This window comes from Rosa chinensis, chromosome 2 (genome assembly GCF_002994745.2).
Source record: "Rosa chinensis cultivar Old Blush chromosome 2, RchiOBHm-V2, whole genome shotgun sequence".
In the NCBI taxonomy this organism is placed as follows: Eukaryota; Viridiplantae; Streptophyta; class Magnoliopsida; order Rosales; family Rosaceae; genus Rosa; species Rosa chinensis.
The window spans coordinates 47,622,908-47,648,608 of NC_037089.1; the positions used below are offsets into that span (position 1 = coordinate 47,622,908).

The window sequence follows — 25,701 nt, forward strand, 5'->3', positions numbered from 1 at the left end:
ATGTTGATGGAACGTTTGGTAAAAGCATTTACAAGGGGCAGATTCTGTCTGCAACTGGAAGGAATGGGAATCAAGGTAACTGAATTGTTTATTCCCCCCCCCCCCCCCCCCCCCCATAAATTTATTCTTGTCACCCAGTAATATTGTCCTTTGTTATAGTTTTTCCTGTGAACTTAATATTTCTTGTTTTAGTTTCGGTCATAGTGTTATATATCATTTTTACATTGCTGTGCGACGTTGTGACATTGTACTGCCGTGCAATAACAACATTATTGACCCCCAATAGACTGAGTTTTACTGTGATCTGTTTTCTGCAGGTTTCTATCCTCTAGCTATATGTTTTTCTGATTCAGAGACAGATGCAAACTGGACATTCTTTTTCAAACATTTGAAGAGTCTGCTTGAACCTCAAGGGAGAGTTATCACATTTATTAGTGACCGGGGTGTTGGATTGTTGAGCGCTTTCGATAAGGTTTTTGCTGGTAATCCTCATCTGTTTTGTTACAAGCACTTGGTGGCAAACCTTGCCAGTAAATATAGGGGTAAAGGTAATTCAAAACTGATAGAAGATGTAAAGCAGAAGTTTTTTAAGGTCGCATATTCGTCTACACAGAAGGAATACCGTTTCAATTTGCGGTTGCTTAGAGAAGCTGGAGGTGCCGATATTATTGACCCTTTTCTTTCTGAATTGCCTGTGGAAAATTGGTGCCGTGCATTTTATACTAGCTGCCGATATGGAATTATGGCTAATGGGATTGCTGAATCATTTAACTCTTGGATTGCAATTGAGCGTTTGATGCCAGTCTACTGTATGCTTGACCAGACAAGAATTAAACAAATGGAGATGGCGGGTAAAAGGAGGGAAGAAGCAGAACGCTGGACCACAGAACTAACTCCCAAAATGGAGGAAAGGTTGAAGGTGCAGATGGAGAAATCTCGTCGCTTCAGTGTCCATTATTCAAGTCCTGGAGTTTATGAGGTTCGATCTGACTTTTCATATGTTGTCAACATTTCCGATCATGCGTGTTCATGTGTTAAATGGAAGATCAATTGTTTTCCTTGTCCTCACGGCCTTGCTGCATTACAAGCTGCCTCTGAAAATGTATATGATTATATTGATAAGTACTTTCATGTTGGTATGTTCAAGAAGAGCTACAGTTTTCCTATCCATCCGATAACCAATGTTGATATGTCTTCCTCAGATTCTGCCTCTGAATGTATATTACCTCCCCTTGCGAAGAGGCCACCCGGGAGGCCTAGGGTGAAGCGGTTCAAGTCGGCCGGAGAGGTTGAAAAGAAGCTGATTCGTTGTGGTCGTTGTGGAAAAATGGGCACTCATAACAAGTTGAGCTGCACTGAACCTCTAGTTCAGCAGTAGTATATATGTTTCTGTAGAGAGTTTTAAGGGTTTGACTTTGTCTAGTGGGGGGCAGTAATTGGTTTATTGGGGGACAGTAATTGTTTATATTCATACTCAGATTAACTTTTTTATCTCACATGTCAGGTTTTTACTGTTGTGATGATAAAAATTGCATCTACATAGCACAAGTTCAATTTTTTAACAGGATTATAGATTATTGGGTGGCAATACTGGGGGACAGTAATTGGATTATTGGGTGCCAGTAATTTTTTTTATTGCGTCTGAAATAAACATTTTCCTAATCACATGTCAGATTCTTACTGTTGTGATGATTATTCAACAAGTTTAATGCTTATTGGGTATCAATACTGGGGGCCAGTAATTGGATTACTGGGGGGCAGTAATTGACAGTATTCAGTCTCAAATAAACATTCTCCCATTCGCATGTCAGATTCTTAATATTTGGATGATTAAAAATGGATCGACGTAACACAAGTTCAATTTCCCATCAAGGTTACTGCTTATTGGGTGTCAATACTGGGGGCCAGTAATTGGGTTACTGGGGGGCAGTAATTGTTAGTATTCAGTCTCAAATAAACATTCTCCCATTCGCATGTCAGATTCTAAATATTGGGATGATTAAAAATGGATCGACGTAACACAAGTTCAATTTCCCATCAAGGTTACTACTTATTTGGTGTCAATACTGGGGGCCAGTAATTGGATTACTGGGGGGCAGTAATTGACAGTATTCAGTCTCAAATAAACATTCTCCCATTCGCATGTCAGATTCTTAATATTTGGATGATTAAAAATGGATCGACGTAACACAAGTTCAATTTCCCATCAAGGTTACTGCTTATTGGGTGTCAATACTGGGGGCCAGTAGTTGGGTTACTGGGGGGCAGTAATTGGTTTAATTCGACATATAGGGTAGTTACATGTCTAATTTGGAGCATTTTTTGTAAAGCGCCTGCTTTAAATTGAAGTCAGCATCAGTATAATATCATCTAATAATGCAGTTCATTTCAACATAGTAAAAAAGATTAGACTAGTACGATAACTGTACAACCCCTACTCTGAAGATATGAAAACTATATGTATAAATATGTAATATCTAATCTCATGCCTCACTTTCTTCCCAATACTAGGTGCATCAACCTCTCAAGCAGTCTTTTTCTCATGTTGTCCCCACCTTCCTTGGTTGGTTCCACGCTGTTTACAATGCTCTCCATGTAATGTAGCATAAAGGGCCCGCAATCACCACTGTAAAGAAGAAAAAATTAGACATGTTTAGGAATGTACGCAGCACCGACAAATGTTATACAAGTATTATGACAAATATTTTGCTTTCAATGTACTTACGATGATGGGTTCTGTTGCGGGCAGTCAAAGTCTTCATATAGTTCATAGTCTCTCTCCGCAACGTTATTCTGTATGATCCAGTTCCTGGTTTGTTTTTCTTCCTCGGTCATTGCTTCTTCAACAATAATCAGGTTTTCGTTATCATCTTCGCCTTTGCATTTTTCTCGTGTGACATTGGGATCCTGGCTTTCTCCCGGCATTCTAATCTTAGTCAAGTTCACAGCATGTATGAACTTCTTTATGTGCTTTACCTGATTTTAACAGACATAGAATTTTAATTCCACAAAAGCATGCCAACAGTATTTAAAAGATACAACTGAATTTCTGTAATTACTACATACCACTCTAGCTGCATTCAGGTGGTACTTCTCCTCATTATTGAATTCATATGGCTGAATCTCCTTGTTTCATTGTCGATTACCAGTAATGTGTAGTGCATGCTTGTGATGTGGTGAATTGGTAATAGCACCTTTTTGAAGCGGAAGACGGACCATAGTGGTTCATAAATCATAGTCTCGACTCCACACTCAAAAGGCCGAGTGTCCTCTTCCTGTTCTTTCGTCTGTTCATACTTTATGGCATAATACTGTAAACATAACGTAAACAAGTTAATTCAATTTAACAATAAAACTTATCATTGAATCTAGTTCAAATTTTGCTTATTAATTACTGGGGTGCAATAATATGACGAAGGCGTATACTTGTTGCCACAAAGTGGGCCATAAACAAACTACTGCCCCCCCCCCCAGTAGATAGATTACTGCCCCCCAGTAGATAGATTACTGCCCCTAGTAACCACAAAGGGTACTCCATATACATATACAGAACATCTTCAAAACACAAAATTATATATACTGAATGCCACAAAGTGGGCCATAAACTATCTACTGCCCCCCAGTAACCACAAAGGGTACTCCATATACATATACAGAACATCTTCAAAACACAAAATTACATATACTGATTGCCACAAAGTGGGCCATAAACTATCTACTGCCCCCCAGTAGATAGATTACGGCCCCCAGTAACCACAAAGGGTACTCAATTTTTCAGCATGTTACTCATTGTGGCTTCCGAATAAACACATAACTCAATAGATTTGGTTTATGCTACTTACGGAGGCGTCTACTATGAGGAATCCCACTTGCGCATTTTGCTTTTCTGCATCAGACTTCAGCAAGTCAATGTAAACGACGATCACCTGCAAAATTCAGTACGTGGACTATGCATCAAAACTTTATAAGTAACAAGACAAATGAAAATTGCAGTAATTGATGTGATTACTGGGGGCAGTAATCTATCTACTGGGGGGCAGTAATCGACTGGATCGGCTCACCGAAAGACTTACATCAGTTTCAATGTCCCCCTCCTGGATTATTACTCTTAGGTCGTGCTTCGTGATCCGGCGTAGAAGATCACTGCTGATCCAGTACTCGGTCCTATTGAAACAGAAACATTAGATTCCAACACATATTTTTTATGTATGTAAACCGGAAATTAAATTGTTACACCAATTTTAAACCATAATGTGTACTTACGTGTCTTTCTGAGCAACGTTGAAGAAGTCTCGATAATACCTTGCCACTGCAGGATCCAATGTCTTCCATGTTTGCTTATCGCATTTGACTCCCTTAAGTTTTATCTTGTTGTGAAATTTTCCATGGGCTTGCAGCATGATTCCGGCCTTTTTAGGTGCAGCTCGCTTTGGAATTTTTGCCTCTTCAGGAGTGTCATACTCCCACTCCTCCTCTCTAGCTTTCTTTGCAGCCCTCCGGTATGTCTTTACGTTTTTCACTATCGAATGTATCTCCGGAGTTTTCTTCGTTTGTTCCTCATCGGCATGTGTCCCTTCCTTCTTTTTTTCCTTTCCAACTAACTGCATCACTTCTGCCTCAGCAATGTTCCTTATATTGTTGTCAAGCTGGGCATCTTCATCTTCATTACCATGTTGTTGCTGCCCCATAGGAAAACGGCTTTCTATATCTTCAACCGGTACATCCTGTGCGATAGGAAAAGCTGACGTCACCGTGTCGGTCGACTTTCCCTCACTGGCTGCATGATGGGTTTCCTCTCCGACACTCGGTCCAAAGTTTGGATTTTCATCCTCAACTTCATCATGGTGGACCACACCTTGCTTGAAAGGAACTATCTCAAGTTGGGTTTGAGGTGGGGGGACCTCTCCTTTCTCCTTTTCAAGACGTATGTACAATGCCCTGATGAGGTTATTTTTGGCCCGCTTTTCAATTTCCAACTCCCGAATTCTCTCATCGGCAACCCTCAGTTTTCCCCATAATTCCTTGTTCTGTGCAGTCAGGTCCTCATTTGCTTTGGCTATCCTTGCTAACTTTACCTCCATTTCTTTTGTGGGCTTTGTATCACCAATGGCTTCCTCCATCTCCCTAATCAATTCCTTGATATTCCCCGTTAGCCTTTCATTTTGCTGCTCTTCTGCTTGGCTTGCCAGTGGTACCTGCCAACAGAATATAACCATAACCATCAAGCTATGGTCCCCAATAATGTGGTTACTGGGGGCCAGTAACAATATTATTGCCCCCCAGTGGATTGCCAAAAAAGCACATATCTGCATGTAAACAATTCAATGATTTTAAATTAGAGAAACAAACATCAGTAATTCGCAGGATCCCAGCGAGCTTCATGGACTATGTTTAACGTATCTATTACCGGCCTATTACTGAATTAACACATTACTGGGTCCCAGTAATGTGTTTATTACCCCACAATTAGTACTGCCCCCCCACTAGACAAGGTCAATATACTGTCTACTGCCCCCACTAGAAATGAACAACCATCAAAATTGGCATCAAACAATCCACCGCATCCCAAGTTTCACAGTTTATAGCAGTTATACACAGTCAGAATAACTATTAATGTACAAAATCACACAGTAAGAATGTCAATAAAATGTCTACTGCCCCCCACTAGACACAGTAAGAAGATCAGTTGTGCCACTCACCCAGTTGTCAAAACTTGGTGTGTCCTGCACCTCATCACCCAGCTCGATGTCTTCCAGTCTAATTTTAGCAGACCATGGTCCCCCTTTTATCAGATCCTGATACATTTATAAAGTAAGTAATGTGTATTCAACAGTGAAAATAAGGTATAAATATATAATGTTTTTGTAATTTTCTTACCACGGCTAAGTTCTCGTTCATGTACAACTGCTCCAGGCTAAAAATTTCCTTTATTGACCATCGGATGAAACGTGGAGTCTCATTCTGCCTTCCTGGAATCCAGGTCTTTGCCTTGGTTTTCTCAAGGAACCAGTAATAGATCAGGAGAAGGCATCCATTCAAAACAGATGGAGTGTTCCTCCTATACTTTTGTAACCCTTCCATCAAGAAGTTCAGAATTAACCTTGGCCAATTGTACATGTTAATGGTCTCAATCCGTTCACATATCGCGACCATATCCCATGTGATCTGAGCACCGGTTCGGGTGAAGAAGAATGTGCTGAATAAATATGTCATCATTAGCACGACTATCTTCCTGGCATCTTTCTCTTCTGCCGGCTTTGTCAACTCATCTATCAGTGTCGACTCCACCCTTGTTCTGAGGACAGCCTGTGTCTTTAAAGGGCTGCCAAATATTGGAGAGTCTTCCATGTCTTCCCTTACCACCCTCCTGTTCACATTGAACACTTCTCCTTCAGCCGGGATGTGAAACAAAGCAGTGACATCCTCCTCTGTTATTTCCATAACAGTATCACCAAACTTCCACTTGTTGTCGGTACGATCGAAGTGCCTTAGGAGTATCTCCAGGTCCGCTTCATGTTTGTGCAGCTGGATCTCTGTTATCTTGTCCTGCCAGAAAGGCTCCATCATTTCACCAAAGTTGGTGCCCATCAAAATCTCTTTCGTTCGTTCTGGTATTCTGTCTTTGTGTCCGTTGACCATCCTCCAGAACGCACTGAGCGTGCACTTCTGTTGCTTCCGCTCAATCTTTGCTTTCGTTGTCTCTGTTTTCTCCTCCTTTTTAACTGCCTTTTTTATTTGCTTCTTCGCTTTCTTCTTTGGCTTTTCTTCTTCTGTACCCACCTCCTCTAGAAGTTGTTTCCTTTTTGGTTGTTTTCTTGTTTTGATAACAAACCTTTTCGTTGTCTGTTCACCCTCTGATTCTGTTTCTTCTTCAGACGATCGTCCGGAATCTTCTCCAACTTCTTCTTCAGCGGATCCTTCGTCAGAAAAATGTGCTGCCTGTTGTCGCTTCCTCTTTCTTATTTCGACAAACTTTGTTTGAAGTGTTTGGTTAAACGTGGTCTCAGTACATTTATCGGAACTCTGTGAACTCCGGTCATCTTCCTCTGAGTCACTCATCAATGTGAATTTTGGTCTACCCATTCTGCACCGAAAATAAAACCACAATGATCAATCAAAAATAGCTAATAGAAGGGTTCTGACTACAGAAACTCTATTATTGAGGGGCAGTAATGTGTCTACTGTCATCCACTAAGCCATCAAAACTAGGACAAGTTTTTTGGATTAATAGTGTAATGCACTAAATCACAAAGAAAACCAAAAATGATCATTATATAATCAACAAAAGATGATGACTGGGTCCTAAGAGAAACATTATTGGTTGGCACTAACTAGTCTACTGCCCACCAGTAGACTAGTAAACATTCCACCGCATCCCATGTTTCACGGTTTTTAGCAGTTAATTACTGTAAAAAACCTGGGCATTAGGATGGTCAATAAACTGTCTACTGCCCCCACTAGACTGCCAAGCCCCTCACATTTTGCATCAAAAAATCCCCCGCATTCTATGTTTAGCGTTTTATAGAACTTATTCACACTCAAAACAACACTTAATGTCCAAAAACTAACACATCAGGATGGTCAATATACTGTCTACTGCCCCCACTAGCCCTGAACAACCATCACAATTTGCATCAAACAATCCACCGCATCCCAAGTTTCACGGTTTATAGCAGTTATTCACAGTCAGAATAACAATTAATGTACAAAATCACACAGTAAGAATGTCAATAAAATGTCTACTGCCCCCACTAGACTGCCAAATCCCTCACATTTTGCATCAAAAATTACCCCGCATTCTATGTTTCGAGGTTTATAGAAGAAAATAACACCGAAAACAAAAAATAATGTCCCAATATCACGCACTAGGATGGTAAATATACTGTCTACTGCCCCCCCCACTAAACTGAGACATACAACATAACTTGAACAAATAATCGACTACTGCAGTTTTATCCAAATTTTAATTTGGAATAGCATGTTGAAAGACGCCAATGAATCAATCAGTGATAATTGGCCCCCAGTACGTACTCTACTGGGGGGCACTAATGTTACCAATTCTAAGGGGCCTCCCCAATATGCCTCCGGTCCAACCTCATTTCATCTAAAATAAATGTTGTGAAGAACTGATTAAGATTCGAATCATATTTTCACAGTTATGAACTAGAAACCCTATATTTCACCAATTTCACAAATATATGCAAACTCGTTCGAGAATTTTTACAGAAATGTCACCAAATTGTAACTTCAATCTACTTTAAACAAAAGATTTTGTAATAGGTCCACCAGAAATTGAGCAAAATCTGGAAAACGGAGTCGTAATAGGTTTTTACCTGTTTCGATATCTTCCAAGCCGAGACAAATTAGAAACTAAACTGCCGGACCTTGAAGCGTCGTCGCCGTATAACGGTGAGAATACTGGTCAGAGACCCAGATAGAGAGAGGGTTAGAGAGTGAGTGAGGCAGAGAGAGAGAGAATCGGGGTATGGAGGGAGGAAGAGATTTGAAACGGTTTGACGATTGATTAGGATTGGTAACTGACGAGTCGTGGGGTGTTAGTGCGGTGGCACTACCGTAATAATGTTTGTTCCCTGAACCTATAAGAGTCTTGAACCTATAGAATTGGGTAAGTGGGCACAATTAGATGAAGGTGGAGTAGTTGGGCATATATTGGGCTAAAAATGTGTAACTGGTCACAACCCCAACATTAAAAGATAAATTATATTACAACTTTAACTATCATATAACAATGATTCCCGCAGCAAAACGCGGGTTTACTTTCTAGTTACTCCCGAAATCCGAACACAGCAACAATGTCTCAATTCCCGGTTTTCCATTCAAGCGTTCCATTTCCTTAAATCAATCTTAACCAAATGAAGCATTTATCCACTAAAATATAAACAGTAGCCCTTAACAATCAGTAGCAGTTTCACATAACTTGAATCGACCCATTGTGCTCCCGTTTTTTTTATTTCCAATTTGATCGAAGCTTGGTTCACTTCTTCAATCAAACCAACACTTCAAGCTCCATCTAGTTCCTGTTCTGAAATTTCATGAACTCGCAGCCTCTGCACCTCAGAATTTCAATTCTTGCAAACCCAACTAAAACTGGAAATCAAACATACAATCATGTAGAGCTCATCAAGTCCAACAACTTCAATACCTGAGTTGAAATCGATGGTCGCCGGAAACTATGGAAACTCGCCGGAAAAGTCAGAACCTATCGAGGTTCGATTCTCTCTCTACGAAGCTTCTCTGAAGAAACTGAGACCACATATTGGAAGAGGACATCGAGATGAAGCCATCCACACCGGTCTATTTGGGCGGAATCGGAAACTACACCGGAAAACCCGAGAAGCTTCCAGGAAACGCTTTGCCACTGTCGCCGGTCGTTCGGAGTCGGAACAACCTGGTTCTGCTTGCGCCGCCGAGAGGAGTGCAAAGGTGCCGGTCCGACGTCCAGGAGAGGCCGGAAAATGGAGGAGAAATCGGGTCGTGTCGCCGGAAGGAAATGGGCCGTGATCTGATGCAGATCGCCCTGATTCGACTTATATATTGGCAGATCTGACGGCTGAGATCAAAAGGTGCTTAAAATGAACGATCCAGATCAAGCTGCCTTAAAAATTATATTTTTAAATAATTTTTGGATAATACAAACTTCCAAAAATTATTTAAAATAGCTCGAATGTCCGAAAAATCCTCCGAAAATTCGTAAGAACTCGTCACGACCTCTAGTTTAATCCTATGGGCTCAAAAGATAAATTTTGACAAACCAAAAATTGAAATAATTTTCGAAAGCTATAAAGAGTTTAAAAATAATAGAAATTAAAAAAAAATAGCTCTAAATTATTTTTCGTTTCAAAAATAGAAAACCGAAATTCCGAGATCTCACAGTGGCGTAGGCAGTTCTAATGTATGTCATGAATTGCTATTTGCTACCACAGAGAATGTGTTTTGATTTACACCAACTCTGTGCCCAATTCTGCTGGAGGGATTCTTATTCAAAGAAGAAGATTCATTGGCAATCTTAGGAACATCTGTGTATTCCAAAAAATGAAGGTGGTATGGGCTTTGAAGACTTACATATTTTTAATTTGACTATGCATGCCAAACAAGGTTGACGATTATTAAAGAATCCTGATTCTCTTTTAGCTAAATTGTATCAGGCTTTATATTATCTTAATTAATGGCTCTTTTTGGAAGGTCGAGTTAGGGCAACATCCATATTCTCTTGGAGGAGCATTTTGGAAGCTCGATCAATTTTAGGAGTTGGTACTCGTTGGATGGTGGGAAATGGATCTGAGATAAAAAATTTGGGAGCATAGATGGCTTCCTGCATATAGGTATGCTATCGGGCTGTGGTCAACTCCACCTATATAGGGGCTGAATTTTGTTTCTGAACTCATCAATGAGGGTTCAGCTACTTGGAATGTTTCTTTGATTAATGAATTGTTTTCACCACCGGAAGCACCTATGATAAAAGCTATTCCATTGAGTCATAATCTTCCTCGGGATAAGATTGCTTGGCATCCTCATAAGAAAGGTATTTTTACAACCAACTCAGCTTATTTTGTAGCCAGAGACATTAATTTAAACCAGATCATTCACCGTCTATGGAAGACTTTATATATGGAAGGCCAAGGTTCCAAAAAAAAGTGATCATTTGAGTTTGGAGAGCTTGCCAAGACATTTTGCCTACTAGAGCACATCTGTTAGCTACAGGATATGAAGGGAAAACTGATTGTCTCGTATGTGATTGTCCTATGAAAACTGTCGACCATGTAATGGAAGATTGCCCGGTACCAAGCACTATAGCAAAACAAGTCTTTTACGACACACAATGTGCGCCATAAAAGACAACTTTACTTCACAAAGAAGCGTGTCATAAAATACCATGTCGTAAAAGACAAATTTCTCTTGTGGCACACAAAATATGCGCCGTAAAAAATATTTTTTGCATGTCGTAAAACACTATTTTGTGCACCGTGAAAGATGTTTTACAACTTTGATTGTGTGCCGTAAAAGATCATTTTGCGAGTCGTAAAAGAAATCTTCATTCACTCTTCTAATGGACAATATTTTCAATTAAACCCTTTCATTCAAGCATAGTAAAGAAAAGCATTCATGTAGTAAATCATATCAATTAAATAACTTTCATATTTCAAAATCATAGTATAACTGGTTTTCAAATATAGAGCATGCTAGCTAGATTAGAATTGTTTTCATATTGATTACATGAGTATGAAGGGGCTGATTATACATAGCTTGATATGGTGCCACATGCCAACCATTTCCCATAAAGAAGTCGTATATCATAGAGCCTACAAAGACAAGCAATGCAAGCATTAGTGAAATTGGCCCTTCAATCAGTCCAAAAAAAAAAAAAACTCTTACTTCCCCAGATCTAAGAAATAATTCAACCACAAATAAAAACACAAGCTACACAATTATATTGCAAATAATTATAATATATATATATATATATATATATATATCAATGAGGAAAAGCAATCACTAGGACATGATTTAGATCACGTTACACGCCTTTTAAGGAGCGTTTGAGACATCTCCACAATTTATCAAATTTCTCCTGCACACAATATTAGAAGATTACCAAAGGCTGAAACATTTTGTATCAACTCTCCATGTTGAGCTTCTGGCGCTAAAGCAACTCTTTAGTTCGCTATTTGTTTGCATCATGAATAGGTCCAATTTGAGACTGATCGTTTGCAGCTTGTTCAAGCCATAAACAGTCAGGAGGAAGATGCTTCTCTTTGTGGTTATGTTGTTGAAGATGTTAGAACAATTTTTGCTAACTATCCATTTTATTCTCTATCTCAAATAATGTAGCTCGCACTCTCGCTCCAACGACATTAGTTTCATAGTTGTCCACACTAGTGGCTTTTGTATGCTCCTGAGTTTATCTGAGATGCCCTGTTAAGTGATCTTCATCGCTAGTTCAATGAAACTTAATATTAAAAAAAAAATCTTAATCAAATTATATTTTATGTAACCAATTCATATACATTGTGCTATTATTAATTAGAGAAATGCACAATTAGTCTAATTTTAGGGAAATTATTCCCGAGGAACCCACTAAATTTCTAAATTTTCCCGTAACCCCAGTTAAGCTAAGTTTTGTTCCCCATAACTTAAACTAAATTCCTTTTTATTTTTTTGAGAGAGAGGTCATTGGAGTGTTTGCCGGAAGTCGCTGGACTTTGCTTGAAGTCTCACCGGACTTCGCTTGAAGTCTCACCAAAAAACCTCGCTGGAGTTCGCCGGAGACTTTGCTGGTCGCTGGATGTCATATCCCAAATTTTGGATTATAAATAACCAATGAGTAATTAACAATAAAACAAACCCGCACTACTAGAATAATGCTCATAGACATCGCGTCATTTAAATCGGTCTAGATTTCATGCGATGTAAAAAATAATTCTAACATCAGTTTTTGAAAATCCGATTTCTATTTGTATATTTAACATCAGTTATTACTATTGACTGATGTCTATACTTTCATTCAAAATTTTTTAAAAGGGCGGAGAGACCAAGTTAAAAAATTTCGCGTAGGCGGGGAACAAAATTGAACATAATCAGTTTCCCACTTTACCTCACCTACTGACCCATTTTTTCTGCTCTTCCCCGAAACCCACTCTCTCTCTATTCCCCCATCGTTCCATCCTCTCTCTTCCCCGAAACACTCTCTCTCTCTTCCCCCATCGTTCCCTCCTCTCTCTTCCCCGAAACCCTCTCTCTCCTCTCCCCCCCTTCACCCACTGACCCATTTTCTTTGGGGCTCATCTCGAAGGTGGACTGAACGGAACCATGTGACCTTGCTTCTAGTCATGGCCGGAGGACGTGCAGTCTGCCGTTGACTCGTCGGAGGAAGGCGTAGAAGATGGTGGCTGCGGTGAGTCCACCTTGGTGGTCGGAGATCGATGACGGAGGAAAGAGTCTTCCAGATCCAGTTTCTCTCTCCTCCATCTCTCTCTATGGAAAGGAGGTTGATTTTCTTTAATTTTGATTCTATGTAGTTTCTGGGTTTCGTTATGTTTCCCAATTTGTCGATTAAGTTTTATCGGGTTGTATGCTCTTGTTGAAAATGTTTAATGGTGTCTTTCTTTTGTGTGCATATGCTTCAGACCTTGGTTGGATTGCATTCTAACAAATTGGAATCACCCGAGCTGAAGACCCATATTGAGGCTTTGACAGAAATACGGGTTGGTCTTCTTTTAAGATTTATCTTTCTTACTTTAAGTTTATTCTGAACTTTCTGAGCCTAATTCTAAATTTGAAAGTGTAATTTATATAACACCTTTGAGAATAAACTGGTGGATCAGCACTACTGGCATTGTGTTCATCCATACAGCTTAGGAGTACCCATTCCCATTGTTCTTTTTACAGGGCTAACTCAAGGACCTGGAAACAAAATCTTTTTGAGGAGAGAGCTGCACTGAAAGCTAAACAGAAGCGTTTCCAAGGTACCTCCTCCAAAGTCAAATCTTAATAGCTCATGAACTATACTTGAGCATTGTGTGTCTTTAATGCAGAAGAGAGGCATAACTTTAGGCTTTATACACTGAAAAATAATGAAGTGCTTGCTAAGGAGGTACTTATTATATGCCATATCTCTGTACTCACCTTTTTGAATGTATTGCGGGGATATATGATCATTTGTTTCCTTGAATAGATCACAGAGCATGATGAAGAGGCTTTCATGAGCTTTGATGTGTTTGTTGACAGGCGGCAGACGTCCTAAGTCAGAAGCACCGGGGTTATGACATTTTGTAAGGAAGTACAGCTTTTTGAAACAATGATTTCGATGAATTGGTTAATTGTAAATTTTGCTCAGTCTGATCACAGTTAACTACTCACGAGACAGCATATTAGAGTGCACTAAATTCAGCCTTTATTTATGTCTAGGACTTGTAAAGTTGTAATTGAGAGTGCAGGGAAGGAATTCTAACATAATTAGAGTCTATAGAGATGAAAAAGGCCAACGTTGATTAGAGAATGCTTGACTAAGAATAACATAGATTGAGTATAAACAAATGACAAATCACCGGTTTTTTCATGTTGTGACGTGTAGTTCATATTTGATAATTCATGAGAAGCTACATATCATCTCTTTCAATTTGTCTTTTTCTCTTTTGGATTGGGTTGCTTGGTTTTGTGCTCATGCTTTTCTTTTGGATACTTTGATTTTGTTGTTCATGATGTTTTCCTTTTCAGTTTTCATTGCACAAAGAGCAACTAAGTGTAGACCTCAAAAAAATTGATGCCCATGTTTACCAGCTCAAGTTAGCAGCTCCAGGTGCACATATAATTCCTTTTTTTTCTTTTTTTTTTCTCTCTTAAATAGAAAATTACATAAAGTTTTTTTCTTTTATCTTTCTTTTCTAGAACTTAGAAAGTTTCTAGCTTTATATGATTTGATGTTTTGGGTTTGATATTTTAGCTGGAATTTGCAATGGTTCCAATTCAATTTTGTATTTTGACTATGTTTAATATTGTAATTATAGCTTGAATTTGATGGTGATGTTTAAAGATCTGACTGGAAACATTTCTTGCCTCAGGCCTGGGCTTCATGGTTTCCATGTTCATGCTCTTGGTGACACAACAAACAGTTGCATGTCAACTGGTATGAACCATTGACTAAAAGTTTTTCCTTTATGATCTGATGCAATTGGGGCAAAGCTAGGGAACTAAAGCCTACCCCTCACTATCTTTTTAATAACTTGCTGTTTCTCATGATTAGTCTACTTGCAGGACCACACTTCACAATTGTTCATAAGCAGGTTTGTAGTTTAACATTCCTATTTATTTTCAGTTTACATTTTCCTGTAAATAATTTTATGCTCGGCCTCTCTTTGAATTTCATTTCCACTTTTCTGAAGTTTACATTATTGTTTGCAGATTCCTCTCACTGGAACACTAGTAGACTTCTTGTAGATTCCATTTTTAGTAACTTTAGGCTTTTTGCCATATCTATTAGGATAAAATCGCTGTTGCATGTGTACCTACAAGTTGTTCGGATTTTGGTACTTTTGTTTACTGTCAGTTTAGTTCCCCAAGTAAATTACTGATCCTTATCTTCAATTGTGTCTTTCACCCTTTGCAACATTCATTATTAATTTTAGTGTAGGAATACTATGCGACAATAATGTAAACTTCATAAAGGACCTAGCTCCACCTCATCCACATTATCTTGGTCGTCCTCTGGAAAAAGTTTGCTTACATCTTCATGCACTGAGCAGGTTGTTTTCTGGACAAAAGTGTACCATCCGAACATTAATAGCAATGGTAGTGCTATTAAAGAGCAATGGAGCCCTGCCCCGAGTCCCTGACCATTTCCAAGGCAATAATCTGACTTGATTTATATGATTTTTTTTTTCTTTAGTGCCATCTTGTTGCATGCCTATGTTATCTTGCATGAGTATGATTTTATGATTTGTTTTTGGTTTTTGTCACTTCAATTTGCAGGGATTGAGAAAGCATAAACCTTATGGTTCATATTTTCTAATTTCATTTGTTGTTTCTTATGTCTTTTATGATAACTTGAATTTTCTGCATATTTGGTACAGGTGCAGGGAAAAGATCGAGTAGTTGTAAGATGTGTTGCAGCTGTCATGAGAAATAAGCATCTCAAGAGGTTTGATTTTCAATCCACCTATACATAATTCTTTGTATATTGGACTTTTTGTTTTTTGTTGGGGGGGAGGTGTTTAGGACTGCACTGTTTATGGTCAGTGGACATTGTTTGAGTGGCTCAGTTGGCAACATAAGCTTCAGTCCAGCATTTTGAAAGTGATAGTATGTCAATATGTTAAATGGAATTTCAGGTTTTATTTGCTTCACAGGAGATATATGCTTTGCAATGTCAGTAAGGATTTTTGGTTCCTTCTCCTCTTATCTAAACAATCATCAGTCTTCCTGTCATGAAGTAAAGTCCAGTACTTCAATGACATAGCAAAGCACAAATCTCCACTGACATAGCAAAGCATGGATCTCTATATTCAGAAAGACATTATTTTTGTTTATAACATGCGAGTTTTTCTGTTTTGGTTTATTTCATTTTCTGTCCAAAACTGAGACCGGCCTGAGTCTATTATGGACAGTGGTATGTCGCAGTCCTATACAAACCAAAGGGACAAGGATTTGGGTCGGGCAAGTGAGAGGCAAGATCTTGAAGGAAAGGAGCTAAAGTAAGAAACTACTTTGCATGAACTGGAGCCAGTTGCTGTCGATGCTCTTCATGAACTTGTTTCTTTAGTTCACAGTCATGTCAATGCTGCAGAGCAATATGATTTTGAGTAAGGCAAGATTTTGCTGACCATTTTGTAATAGATGTAGTGATATCATGATGAATTGTGAACAAATTATACTGCATGTAGTTATTGCAGTAGTGGTATCTTCTAGACTAGCCTTAAAGTAGGTGAGGGTTAGAGTTTATTGTGCAAAACTTTTGAAGCTACCTCAAGCTCTAATTTTGGATAGAAATTAATGCAATTCCCCAATATTTGAATTTCATGTTATTTGTGTATCAACTTTCTAGTACCAAATACAGCACGAAAGGATATAACAGCAGTTTGAATTCACAAGCTGATGTCAAGAAAAGGAAAAAACATCAGTTACTAATGAAGAACTGATGTCAAAAAATAGAAATTACAACAGTTTGAAAATAAAAACCGATGTTAGAAAAGAGAAAATACATCAGTTTGGAAACAAAAACCGATGTCAAGAAAGATAAAATACATCAGTTACTAAATAAAAACCGATGTCAAGAAAGAGAATGTACATCAGTTATTAAACAAAAACCGATGTCTAGCATTACTATGGACATCGATATATAAACAAAAACTGATGTCTAGCATTACTATGGACATCGATATATAAACAAAAACCGATGTCTAGCATAAATATAGACATCGATATAGACCAAGGAACCGATGTCCAACATAGCATTGGACATCGTTCTTCTTCAGGAACTGATGTGTAAAATATTATTAGACATCGTTTCTAAATCAGAAACGATGTTAAAATGGATAATTGTGTTGTTAGAGCTATATTTCATTAAGCATGTAATGCCAAAATATGAAGGTTTGACAATAGCTAAACATACCAAAATGGTGATCACATTAACGTTTTTACATCGGTTCTGAACCTGAAACCGATGTCTGGTCGCATACTAGACATCGGTTCACAACCGATGTCTTAGTTTTGGCGATCTTTAACATCACCCACTAAGACATCGGATTTTTTTTTTTTTAACATCAGTTGTGAACTGATGTCTATGAACTTTATTCTAGTAGTGCCGGAACGCGAAGGCATAAACAACTAACATAAAACACTTAGAAATGTTTTTCTTTTAATCTAAGCAATCACAACACACTGAGCCCACTAATGTCAATACAGACTTGTACTTTAGAGTCATATATTACATTAACACAAAATTTACAAATTAAATTGAAAAAAAAAAAAAGGTTTCTAAAGCTACAGCTGCAATAGCAAGGAAGCCTCAACTTCAACCACGATTATCCTGACCTATATAAATAAATAAACACCTACACTATTGAATCGTGCACCAGGTTGCAACAAACAAACACGATAAGTTTTTCAAGCTCATATGAGTAAAATCAAACTTCATCACAAGTAAAACACATGCTTATAATAACTCAATTCAAGATTTACTTAAAGCCACTCAACACATACATCAATACCAACTTTTAAACTCAAGAAAAACAAATCAACACAATGATCATTTTCAAAACTCAATAATGATCAACTCAGTGACGTATTCAAAACTCACACCGTAATCCTTGCATAGAAAATAATTCAAGAGATTCACAAGCTCAAATAAAGCATGAATCACCACTGTGGCATTTCAAATTATTCGTTAACTCGTCGGTGTCAAAACAACTATAAGAGGAAATACATGCTTCTGATATCTCAACTAAGAATCAATTAAAAGCAACACCACATCCAACAATAATCTTGCATTTTTTAACGTCAAAGATAATTTCAACACATGCATAATTCAAAACTGTATCATCAACCAAATCTATACTCAAGACATGCATAGTAATTCCTGCAGAAAATCTAGTTCAAATGATCAATGAAATCACACCAAAATACACATTGTAATCCTTGCATAGGATTTAATTTGGAAAGTCATATAAGCCACTCAAGTTAATATTCTTTAACGGGTTTTTTGCACCAACAGTGTCTAGACACTCAGGTGACTGACAATATGATACCCGAACTTACAAAGTTATCAAAATGATACCCAGACTCAATTTTTCGTATCAACGTCGTACCTGCTGTCAATTTCCGTCACGTTTCCGTCAATTTTGAGGGCAAAAAAGTCTTTTCCCCTCTATTAAATCCTAAATGAATAAATTCAAAATTAAAAATAAAAAATGAATTTTTTTTTACTTTGTTTATTAACCAAAGATACCAATCGGTGATTCTCAAAAAAAAAAAAAAAATCCCAATCGCTGACTGCGTTTTCTGTGTTTTCTTTGTCGACTCGCTGACTGCGAGTGTGGATCGCTTTGGGTTGCTGCAGCTGTGGATCGGGTTGCCGCAGCGGTGGTCGGGTTGGTCTCGGACGCCCAAAACTGGGGCTGAGAAGACCGAAACTGGGCCAGGGACGAACATGAGTTCCAGCAAGTCGAGGTTGAACTGCGGCGAGGAGGGGAAAGAGGTTATCTTTTTTGAACCCATGACGCCGGCTTCGGGTCTTTTAGGGAATGGTGAGGCAGCTACCGACCTCGTTTTTCAAGTCGCGAAGTGAGGAAGGAGAATCGAAGGGGAGAAGCTTCATGGATTTCCGGCGAGCTTTCCAGATTCCAGCCGTTTCGAGACCTTCAACCGGTGGCCGTAGCTTCCTCTTGACATCGTGGACGTCCTTGTGGTGTCGGATTGTCCCAACAACGAAGCATGAGTGAGAATCGAAGGAGAGATGGTGTAGGGATTTCACGGTGGGTTTTCTTCCTTTTCCGGCGACCTTCGATTTCAATTGAGATATCAAAATCGGTCTACTTGTCGAGCTCTACATGCTTCTGCACTTGAATTTCAGTTTGGTTGAGATTTGGAGAAATTGGGATTTTTTGCAGGTTTGGCCACCGTGTGTTGCAGGTTCGGCCACCGTGTGTGGCTATTGTGCACGTCGGTGATTTAGTCTATTTTGGTCATTTCCCATAGCTTTGATCACTTCTACTAGCATAATTAACCGAAATTGAAGAAGTGGGTGGGTAGAAGACAAATCACTGGAGTTGACAGAAGTGCTCTTCGAAGAAATGGATCCTCCTCGAATTCAAAGAGAGAGAGAATTAAAGAGAGAGAGAATTTAAGGAATTGAGTATTCTTAAAAAAAAAAATATATATATATATATATAATAATAATAATAATAATAATAATAATAATAAAATAAAGAAAAAGAAATTGAGGGCAAATCAGACTTTTTAGCCTCATTTAACGAGTCACGTGCTACGCACGTGTCAAAATTGACGGAAATGTGACGGAAATTGACAGCAGGTACGACGTTGATACGAAAAATTGAGTCTGGGTATCATTTTGATAACTTTGTAAGTTCGGGTATCATATTGTCAGTCACCTGAGTGTCCAGACACTGTTGGTGCAAAAAACCCTTCTTTAACTCACAAGAAAGCACAGGTTACCACAATGATCACAATTGATTGACTTATAAAAAAACACATAAGTCACCACAACGACGTTTCAAATTATTTGTTAAATCAACAAATATTCACAATTATTCTCTCTCTCTCTCTCTCTCTCTCTCTCTCTCTCTCTCTCTCTCTCTATATATATATATATATATATACATGGGTTAAATACTATTTACTTTATGAACTTTTACCCAAAAAACACTTCAGTCCATGTCCTTCTAATTTGACACATTTACTTCTTGTTCTCTCAATTTTGGACCAATAGGTCCATTCCGTTACTCTCCATCCAAAAATTCTGTTAAACCGCTGATGTGGCTATATTTCTGCATTGAAATGTCTATTATACCCTCACTCATTTTTATTTATTTATTTTTATTTTTTGGTTTTCTCTTCTTCTTCATTAGATCAAACTCATTCCAAGTTTGTCCCATCAAATTTCCTTTCACCTTCTTCCAACTGTGACCCCTTCTTTCCTCTCAAGCTTCAAATACTCAAACAATCTCACAGTCGAAACCAAGACCAAGAAGATCGATCGCGTCGAGACCAGCCTCAAGGAGTCCAGCCGCAACCTCTCGCTCTTCAAGTTCAAGTTCAGGACCGTCGTCCTGCTCGTCTCTCTCCCTGTTGCTGAAATTCGGCAGCCAAACGATAGTACCTGCCGCCATCTTGTTCTATAACGGTATTGGGTATGGGAATGGATATAGGTGTGAGTTTATTTTTGATTTTTTTTGTTTGTTTATAATGAAGAGTATGAAAAGGGACTGGGATTGAGTATTGAGTTTTGATCTGCCAAAGTTCTTGAATTTGTGGGTTTTCGTTCATGGGTTTGCTTTGATTTTGATTGTCATGATTAGATCAATGGAGAATCTAGGTTTGCAGATGAACTAATCATCTGGGTTTGCAGAATCTGTGATTTTAAGCTTAATTAACAAATAATGGGATTTTCCTTAGCTGGGTTTGCAAAATTCGGGATTTTTCACACTTGTTGATGTTCTTGTGCTCAGTTTTGGAAACGAAGGTATGGGATTTGTGTGTGTTGGGTTTGCAGAATGTGGTGTTTAATTGCTTGACTGGTATACTTTCTGTTTTCTTGACCCTTGAAAAGTTTGGTTTGTGAAGATGGTAAGGGTGAAGAATCCAATAGGTCGGCACAAATGACCAAAAGAAGATGAAGTTTTCAAAAAAAAAAAAAAAAGGGAACTACGAACAGGAAAGAAGAATGAAGTAGAAATTCTAAAGAAAAGGCAATTACGAAGAAGAAAGAAGAATAAAAAAAGAAGAAGCGAACAAGAAAGAAGAATGATGAATCAGATGAAGATCGAACAATAGAACTGGAAGCTGGATAGAGTAGAGCTAGAAGAAGAGAAAACCAAAAAGTAAAAGGGGAAATATCACCAATGGTCACTGAGTTATGATTTATTCGACACTAAACTAACTGTATTTTCAACAATATCACTTAACTCACTCAGTTTTACATCCGTCTTTCATTTAACTCACTGCCGTTAAAATTAAAGGTATATTTGTCAGAACACTTAAAAATCATTTTTAACTTAAAAAAAAACCACATTTATTAGACTTTTTTTCAATTTTTTTAAATTTCTTAAATTTCTAATAAAAAATAATTTTTTTAACTTAAATATAATTTGAAAAAAAATTGTCTTTTAAAAAAAAATAAGTTAGGAATGCCTTTTTTTAGTGTTTAGACAAATATACCCTCAATTTATATTTATTAGACTTTTTTCAATTTTTTAAATTTCTGAGATTTCTAATAAAAAATGATTTTTTTAACTTAAATATAATTTGAAAAAAAAATTGTCTTTTTTTAAAAGTTAGAAATGCATTTTTTTAGTGTTTAGAAAAATATACCCTCAATTTTAATAGTTTTTAACGGCAAAATTAACGACAGTGAGTTAAGTGAAAGACTGATGTAAAACTGAGTGAGTTAAGTGATATTGTTGAAAATACAGTGAGTTAAGTGTCGAATAAGTCATAATTCAGTCACCATTGGTGATGTTTTCCCAAAAGTAAAAAATAAATAAAAATGAGTGAGGGTATAATAGACATTTCTACTCATAAATATTGCCACGTCAGCGATTTAACGGAATTTTTGGATTGAGTTTAACGGAATGGACCTATTGGTTCAAAATTGAGAGTACAAGGAGTAAACGTGTGAAATTAGAAAGACAAAGACTGAAGTGTTTTTTGGGTAAAAGTTCAGGGAATAAACAGTATTTAACCCTATATATATATATATAGACACACACACATACATATACACACACGCGCGCGCATATATACATAGTCATCCTCTCAGGAATGTTGATCACTAATACCAACTATAGTTCAGAATTTATATAAATTGAAAAGTTTTTTAAAACAAAACTCAGTTTTCACTTACCCATGAACCGTTACTGATCAAGTTCATATTTTTCAAAAAAAAAAAAAAAAAAAAAAAAAAAAAAAAAAAAAAAAAAGTTCATATTTTTCAAAGCAATAATCTATTTTCAATAAATATAAATACACAAGCTTACCATTAATTCTAATATAATGATAAGTGAACTTTGTTCACAATCAAAATATCGTGAGATTTACTCGCTTTTAAATCTCGCTGCGTCTTCACACACAGAATGAGATAAAGCACAAAACCACAATTACCGCTCAAAACAACTTTGTCAAGCACCTAATCAAATCAAGGTCTCAACTTAGCACACAACAAAGTACAAAAACGTTTAAAGCTTGAAATGTACATTTGAAATAAAAACAAGGTGAACGACTTGGTATACCCTTTAGCCATACAATTAATACATGAATTGCTATATATGCAACTCTATACCTATAGCTACAGTTAATGAAAATATTGTTATATAGTCCCAAACCTTCACGTGTACTCTGAAAATTGTGTGTGTTTTATTGATCTCTTAATTTATTATTTTTTCTCACAACCTGTATTAGGCCCCACAAAAATTGAATAATCTTATTGATTTGAACCATCACATGACACTATCATGTAATGCTAGTTTAGATCCGCATAATAATCTTATTGATTTGAACCACCACATGACACTATCACGTAATACTCCTCCCAATGTTAAGCTAAATGAAGGACTAAAGAATACCAATTCCATTTCTAATCAATTTCATTTGGTTTAAAATTCACATATATGAAGGCAAGTACCCCTTGAACAAAATCTTATCGATGATTCTATTGCATGTAGTTTGCTAATTAACCATATGTAATTCAACTCATGAAATAATTTATTAATGTTCTAAATATTGTTAGGTGGTAGGTGGGCGGCGGTGAGGAGTTTAGCGCCTAGGAGCTTAGGCAAGTGCGTGGGATGATGTTTATTTTAATTTGATTTTATTATACAACATATAAATAAGTACAACAAATAAAAACATTATATTGAATAGTATAATTGATTAAAAATATAGTAAAAAGGTTTTTATTTTTTTATTTTTTTTTTAAAGATAGTAAAAATGTTAAGCATATAATAAATACATACAAATACGGAGTCTTTTGAGTATTTGACTCGGAAAAAAAATTAGGGTTTTTGTCCATTTACCCTTTTTTAGATATTTTTTTCCCACTTACCCCATTAAGTTTTTTTAATTTTCTCATATCCAAAACACTCTAAGGAGGTCTTCCCTAATACTCCATTAAGATTTTTTTTTAATACCATTTTACCCTCACCTTTGTTACTTAGAGAGAGAGAGAGAGAGAGAGAGAGAGAGAGAGAGAGAGAGAGAGAGAGAGAGAGAGAGAGAGAGAGAGAGAGAGAGAGAGAGAGAGAGAGAGAGAGAGAGAGAATGGAAGAGAGAGAAACTATAAGGGACTTCTCCGGAGCCCAGTCACCGGCGGTCAGATTCCTGTCACCACTCTCCGGAATCCGGCCGCCACCCACCAGACTTTTATGAAAACCTCACTGAAAATGTTTGTTGCCCCCTATAGACATCTATTGCCCCCCAATAGAGGGGTAATAGACCTCTATTGCTCCCCAATAGAACTTTCGGTCACTTGAATGAGGACTAATCTTCCTAAATTTAGACAAACAAAACTTTGATTAAAGAAAAAAAAAAAAGATTACATCAATTCAAAACGTCTATTACCCCCCAATAGAACTTTCGGTTGCTGGAATGGAAACTAATCTTCCTAAAATTAGACAAATAAAACTTTGATTAAAGAAAAAAAACGAAGAGATTATATCAATTCAAAACGTCTATTGGAGGGCAATAGACGTCTATTGCCCCCAATAGACGTCTATTGCCCTCCAATAGACATTCAAAACTTTTTTTTTTCTTTCCTTCTATCTCATTACTTCAAAAAAAAAACAAAGAAATTGATTTGGGCACCCAGAGAAAAGCTCTGGGCACCCAATCGGAATTCAAGGAGTTCAACTGTGAGACGACGCCGCCGATCTTCTCACCACCACCAGTAAATTCCGATCATCTCCAATCTCGGCATCCGTTTGCAAATCTTCGCGCATCTACCCGAAACGAGGTGATGGACCCGGTGGTTTCCGGGAACTGCTCTGAGATCAAGGAACATTCACAATCGGAGCCGCAGAGATCTGCATCTCGATCTCAGATCTACTCCGGCGAAGGTAAGTAAATTGGAGCTGGTCAGGAATAAAAATCTGTTGCTGGGGTAAATGAGATAATTTTAGCCAATTTTAATACTTTTGGTCAAGATTCTTTTTTTTTTTAAATTGAAAATAGCATTTTATCCATAAACCGCATGCTCAACCTCACTAATTAGCCCCTTCACACTTCTTATCTAAGTGACCAGCAGCTCTAAAAGCATGCAACATCTCCTTACCCACCTTGACAACATTCTCCCCTTCCAATACTTTCTCATTAAACTTGCACGCATTTCGATTCTTCCAATTCAGCCAACAAATCATCTATTTGGGATGATGAGCCAATTCATCTTCAGATGCAACTTGATCAAACAAATCAGTAAAACTGGGCCCGTTCCATCTTTTGTACAAACCTGATAAGAAGCTAGCTTTCCACACATTTCGATTGGACTTACAACTCCAGACACTGTGCACCGTGCCTTCTTTCTCAACCCCGCAGCGAAAGCATATATCATCAATACGTCTCCGTTTTAGGTTTGCACAGCAAGGTAGAAAGTCATGGCACGCACGCCAAAGAAAAACTTTAACCTTGTCTGAATATTTTTTTTTATAAATTCGGCCAGCCTAGGTGTTGTCCAGGCTAACTGAGGCCCAGGCGAGATCTAGATAGCCGCCCAAAAGATTTTTACAACACTTGTAACAATAAAACAAGAAAGAAAAAACTTATTAAAAAAAAATTATAGCCAATCTGTCTATACTTATAATGGGGTCGTCTTGAATACATTGATGTATGTCATACCCTTATTTTTTTTTTTTTTACTTTTAGTAAATTAATATAGTAGAAACCTACTGAACTGGTCAACAGGTTACCCAATTAAATATCGACATGTGTCATTTTTAAAAATAAAATTTACCATATTAACAACACACTCTTTCTTGATATATAATATTGTTAAAAATCATGTAACAAGTATTGTCAAAATAATAAATTACACATAGTTGAACTACAATTACGACTTATGACAACAGTTGTTGTGGTTCTTGTAATTGAGTGGTCAAAAATGTAAATATCATATTTGGACAACTTTTATCAAATTTAGAACCTTGATTATCAAGTGGAGAAGCTCCTTACAATACTGAGTTTTTACATATCTTTTGGTCTAATTTTAATTTTACCATGTTCACAACACAAATGTTATCGGAATTGTAAAATGGTTGGTAATCTTGTAAATGATATAGTTTTTGAAGTAATTACTACAATCAGAACAAAAGTTACCCCTTTTACACCAATAGTTGCGAGTTATGCTAAAATATGTAGTCATTGAGTAATTATTCCATTAATGATAAAAATATAACGATTTACCCCTTTGACAACAAATTTGTTGTTGCACTTGTTAAATTGTCCATAAATTAGTACATTAGTTTA

The 25,701-nt window shown here is 37.3% G+C and overlaps 1 protein-coding gene and 2 long non-coding RNA genes across 3 annotated transcripts; all 3 read left to right on the forward strand.

The window, feature by feature from the left end:
- Positions 1–742: 742 nt before the first annotated feature.
- Positions 743–1,378, forward strand: LOC112184414. The gene has a single exon (XM_024322671.2). The coding sequence runs from the start codon at positions 743–745 to the stop codon at positions 1,376–1,378; it is 636 nt and encodes a 211-aa protein (XP_024178439.2).
- Positions 1,379–12,775: 11,397 nt separating this feature from the next.
- On the forward strand, positions 12,776–13,859 carry LOC121051147. Its single transcript, XR_005805267.1, has 5 exons — positions 12,776–13,006; positions 13,146–13,223; positions 13,408–13,484; positions 13,554–13,612; positions 13,694–13,859. It is a non-coding gene; the product is annotated as an uncharacterized LOC121051147 (long non-coding RNA).
- A 444-nt stretch (positions 13,860–14,303) lies between these two features.
- LOC121051532 lies at positions 14,304–15,296 on the forward strand. Its single transcript, XR_005806012.1, has 4 exons — positions 14,304–14,317; positions 14,580–14,644; positions 14,762–14,801; positions 15,261–15,296. It is a non-coding gene; the product is annotated as an uncharacterized LOC121051532 (long non-coding RNA).
- The last annotated feature ends 10,405 nt before the right edge of the window (positions 15,297–25,701 follow it).

Excerpts from the sequence above, each read along its gene's own strand:
- LOC112184414 (XM_024322671.2), top strand. The coding sequence starts at position 743 with ATGGCTAATGGGATTGCTGAATCATTTAACTCTTGGATTGCAATTGAG.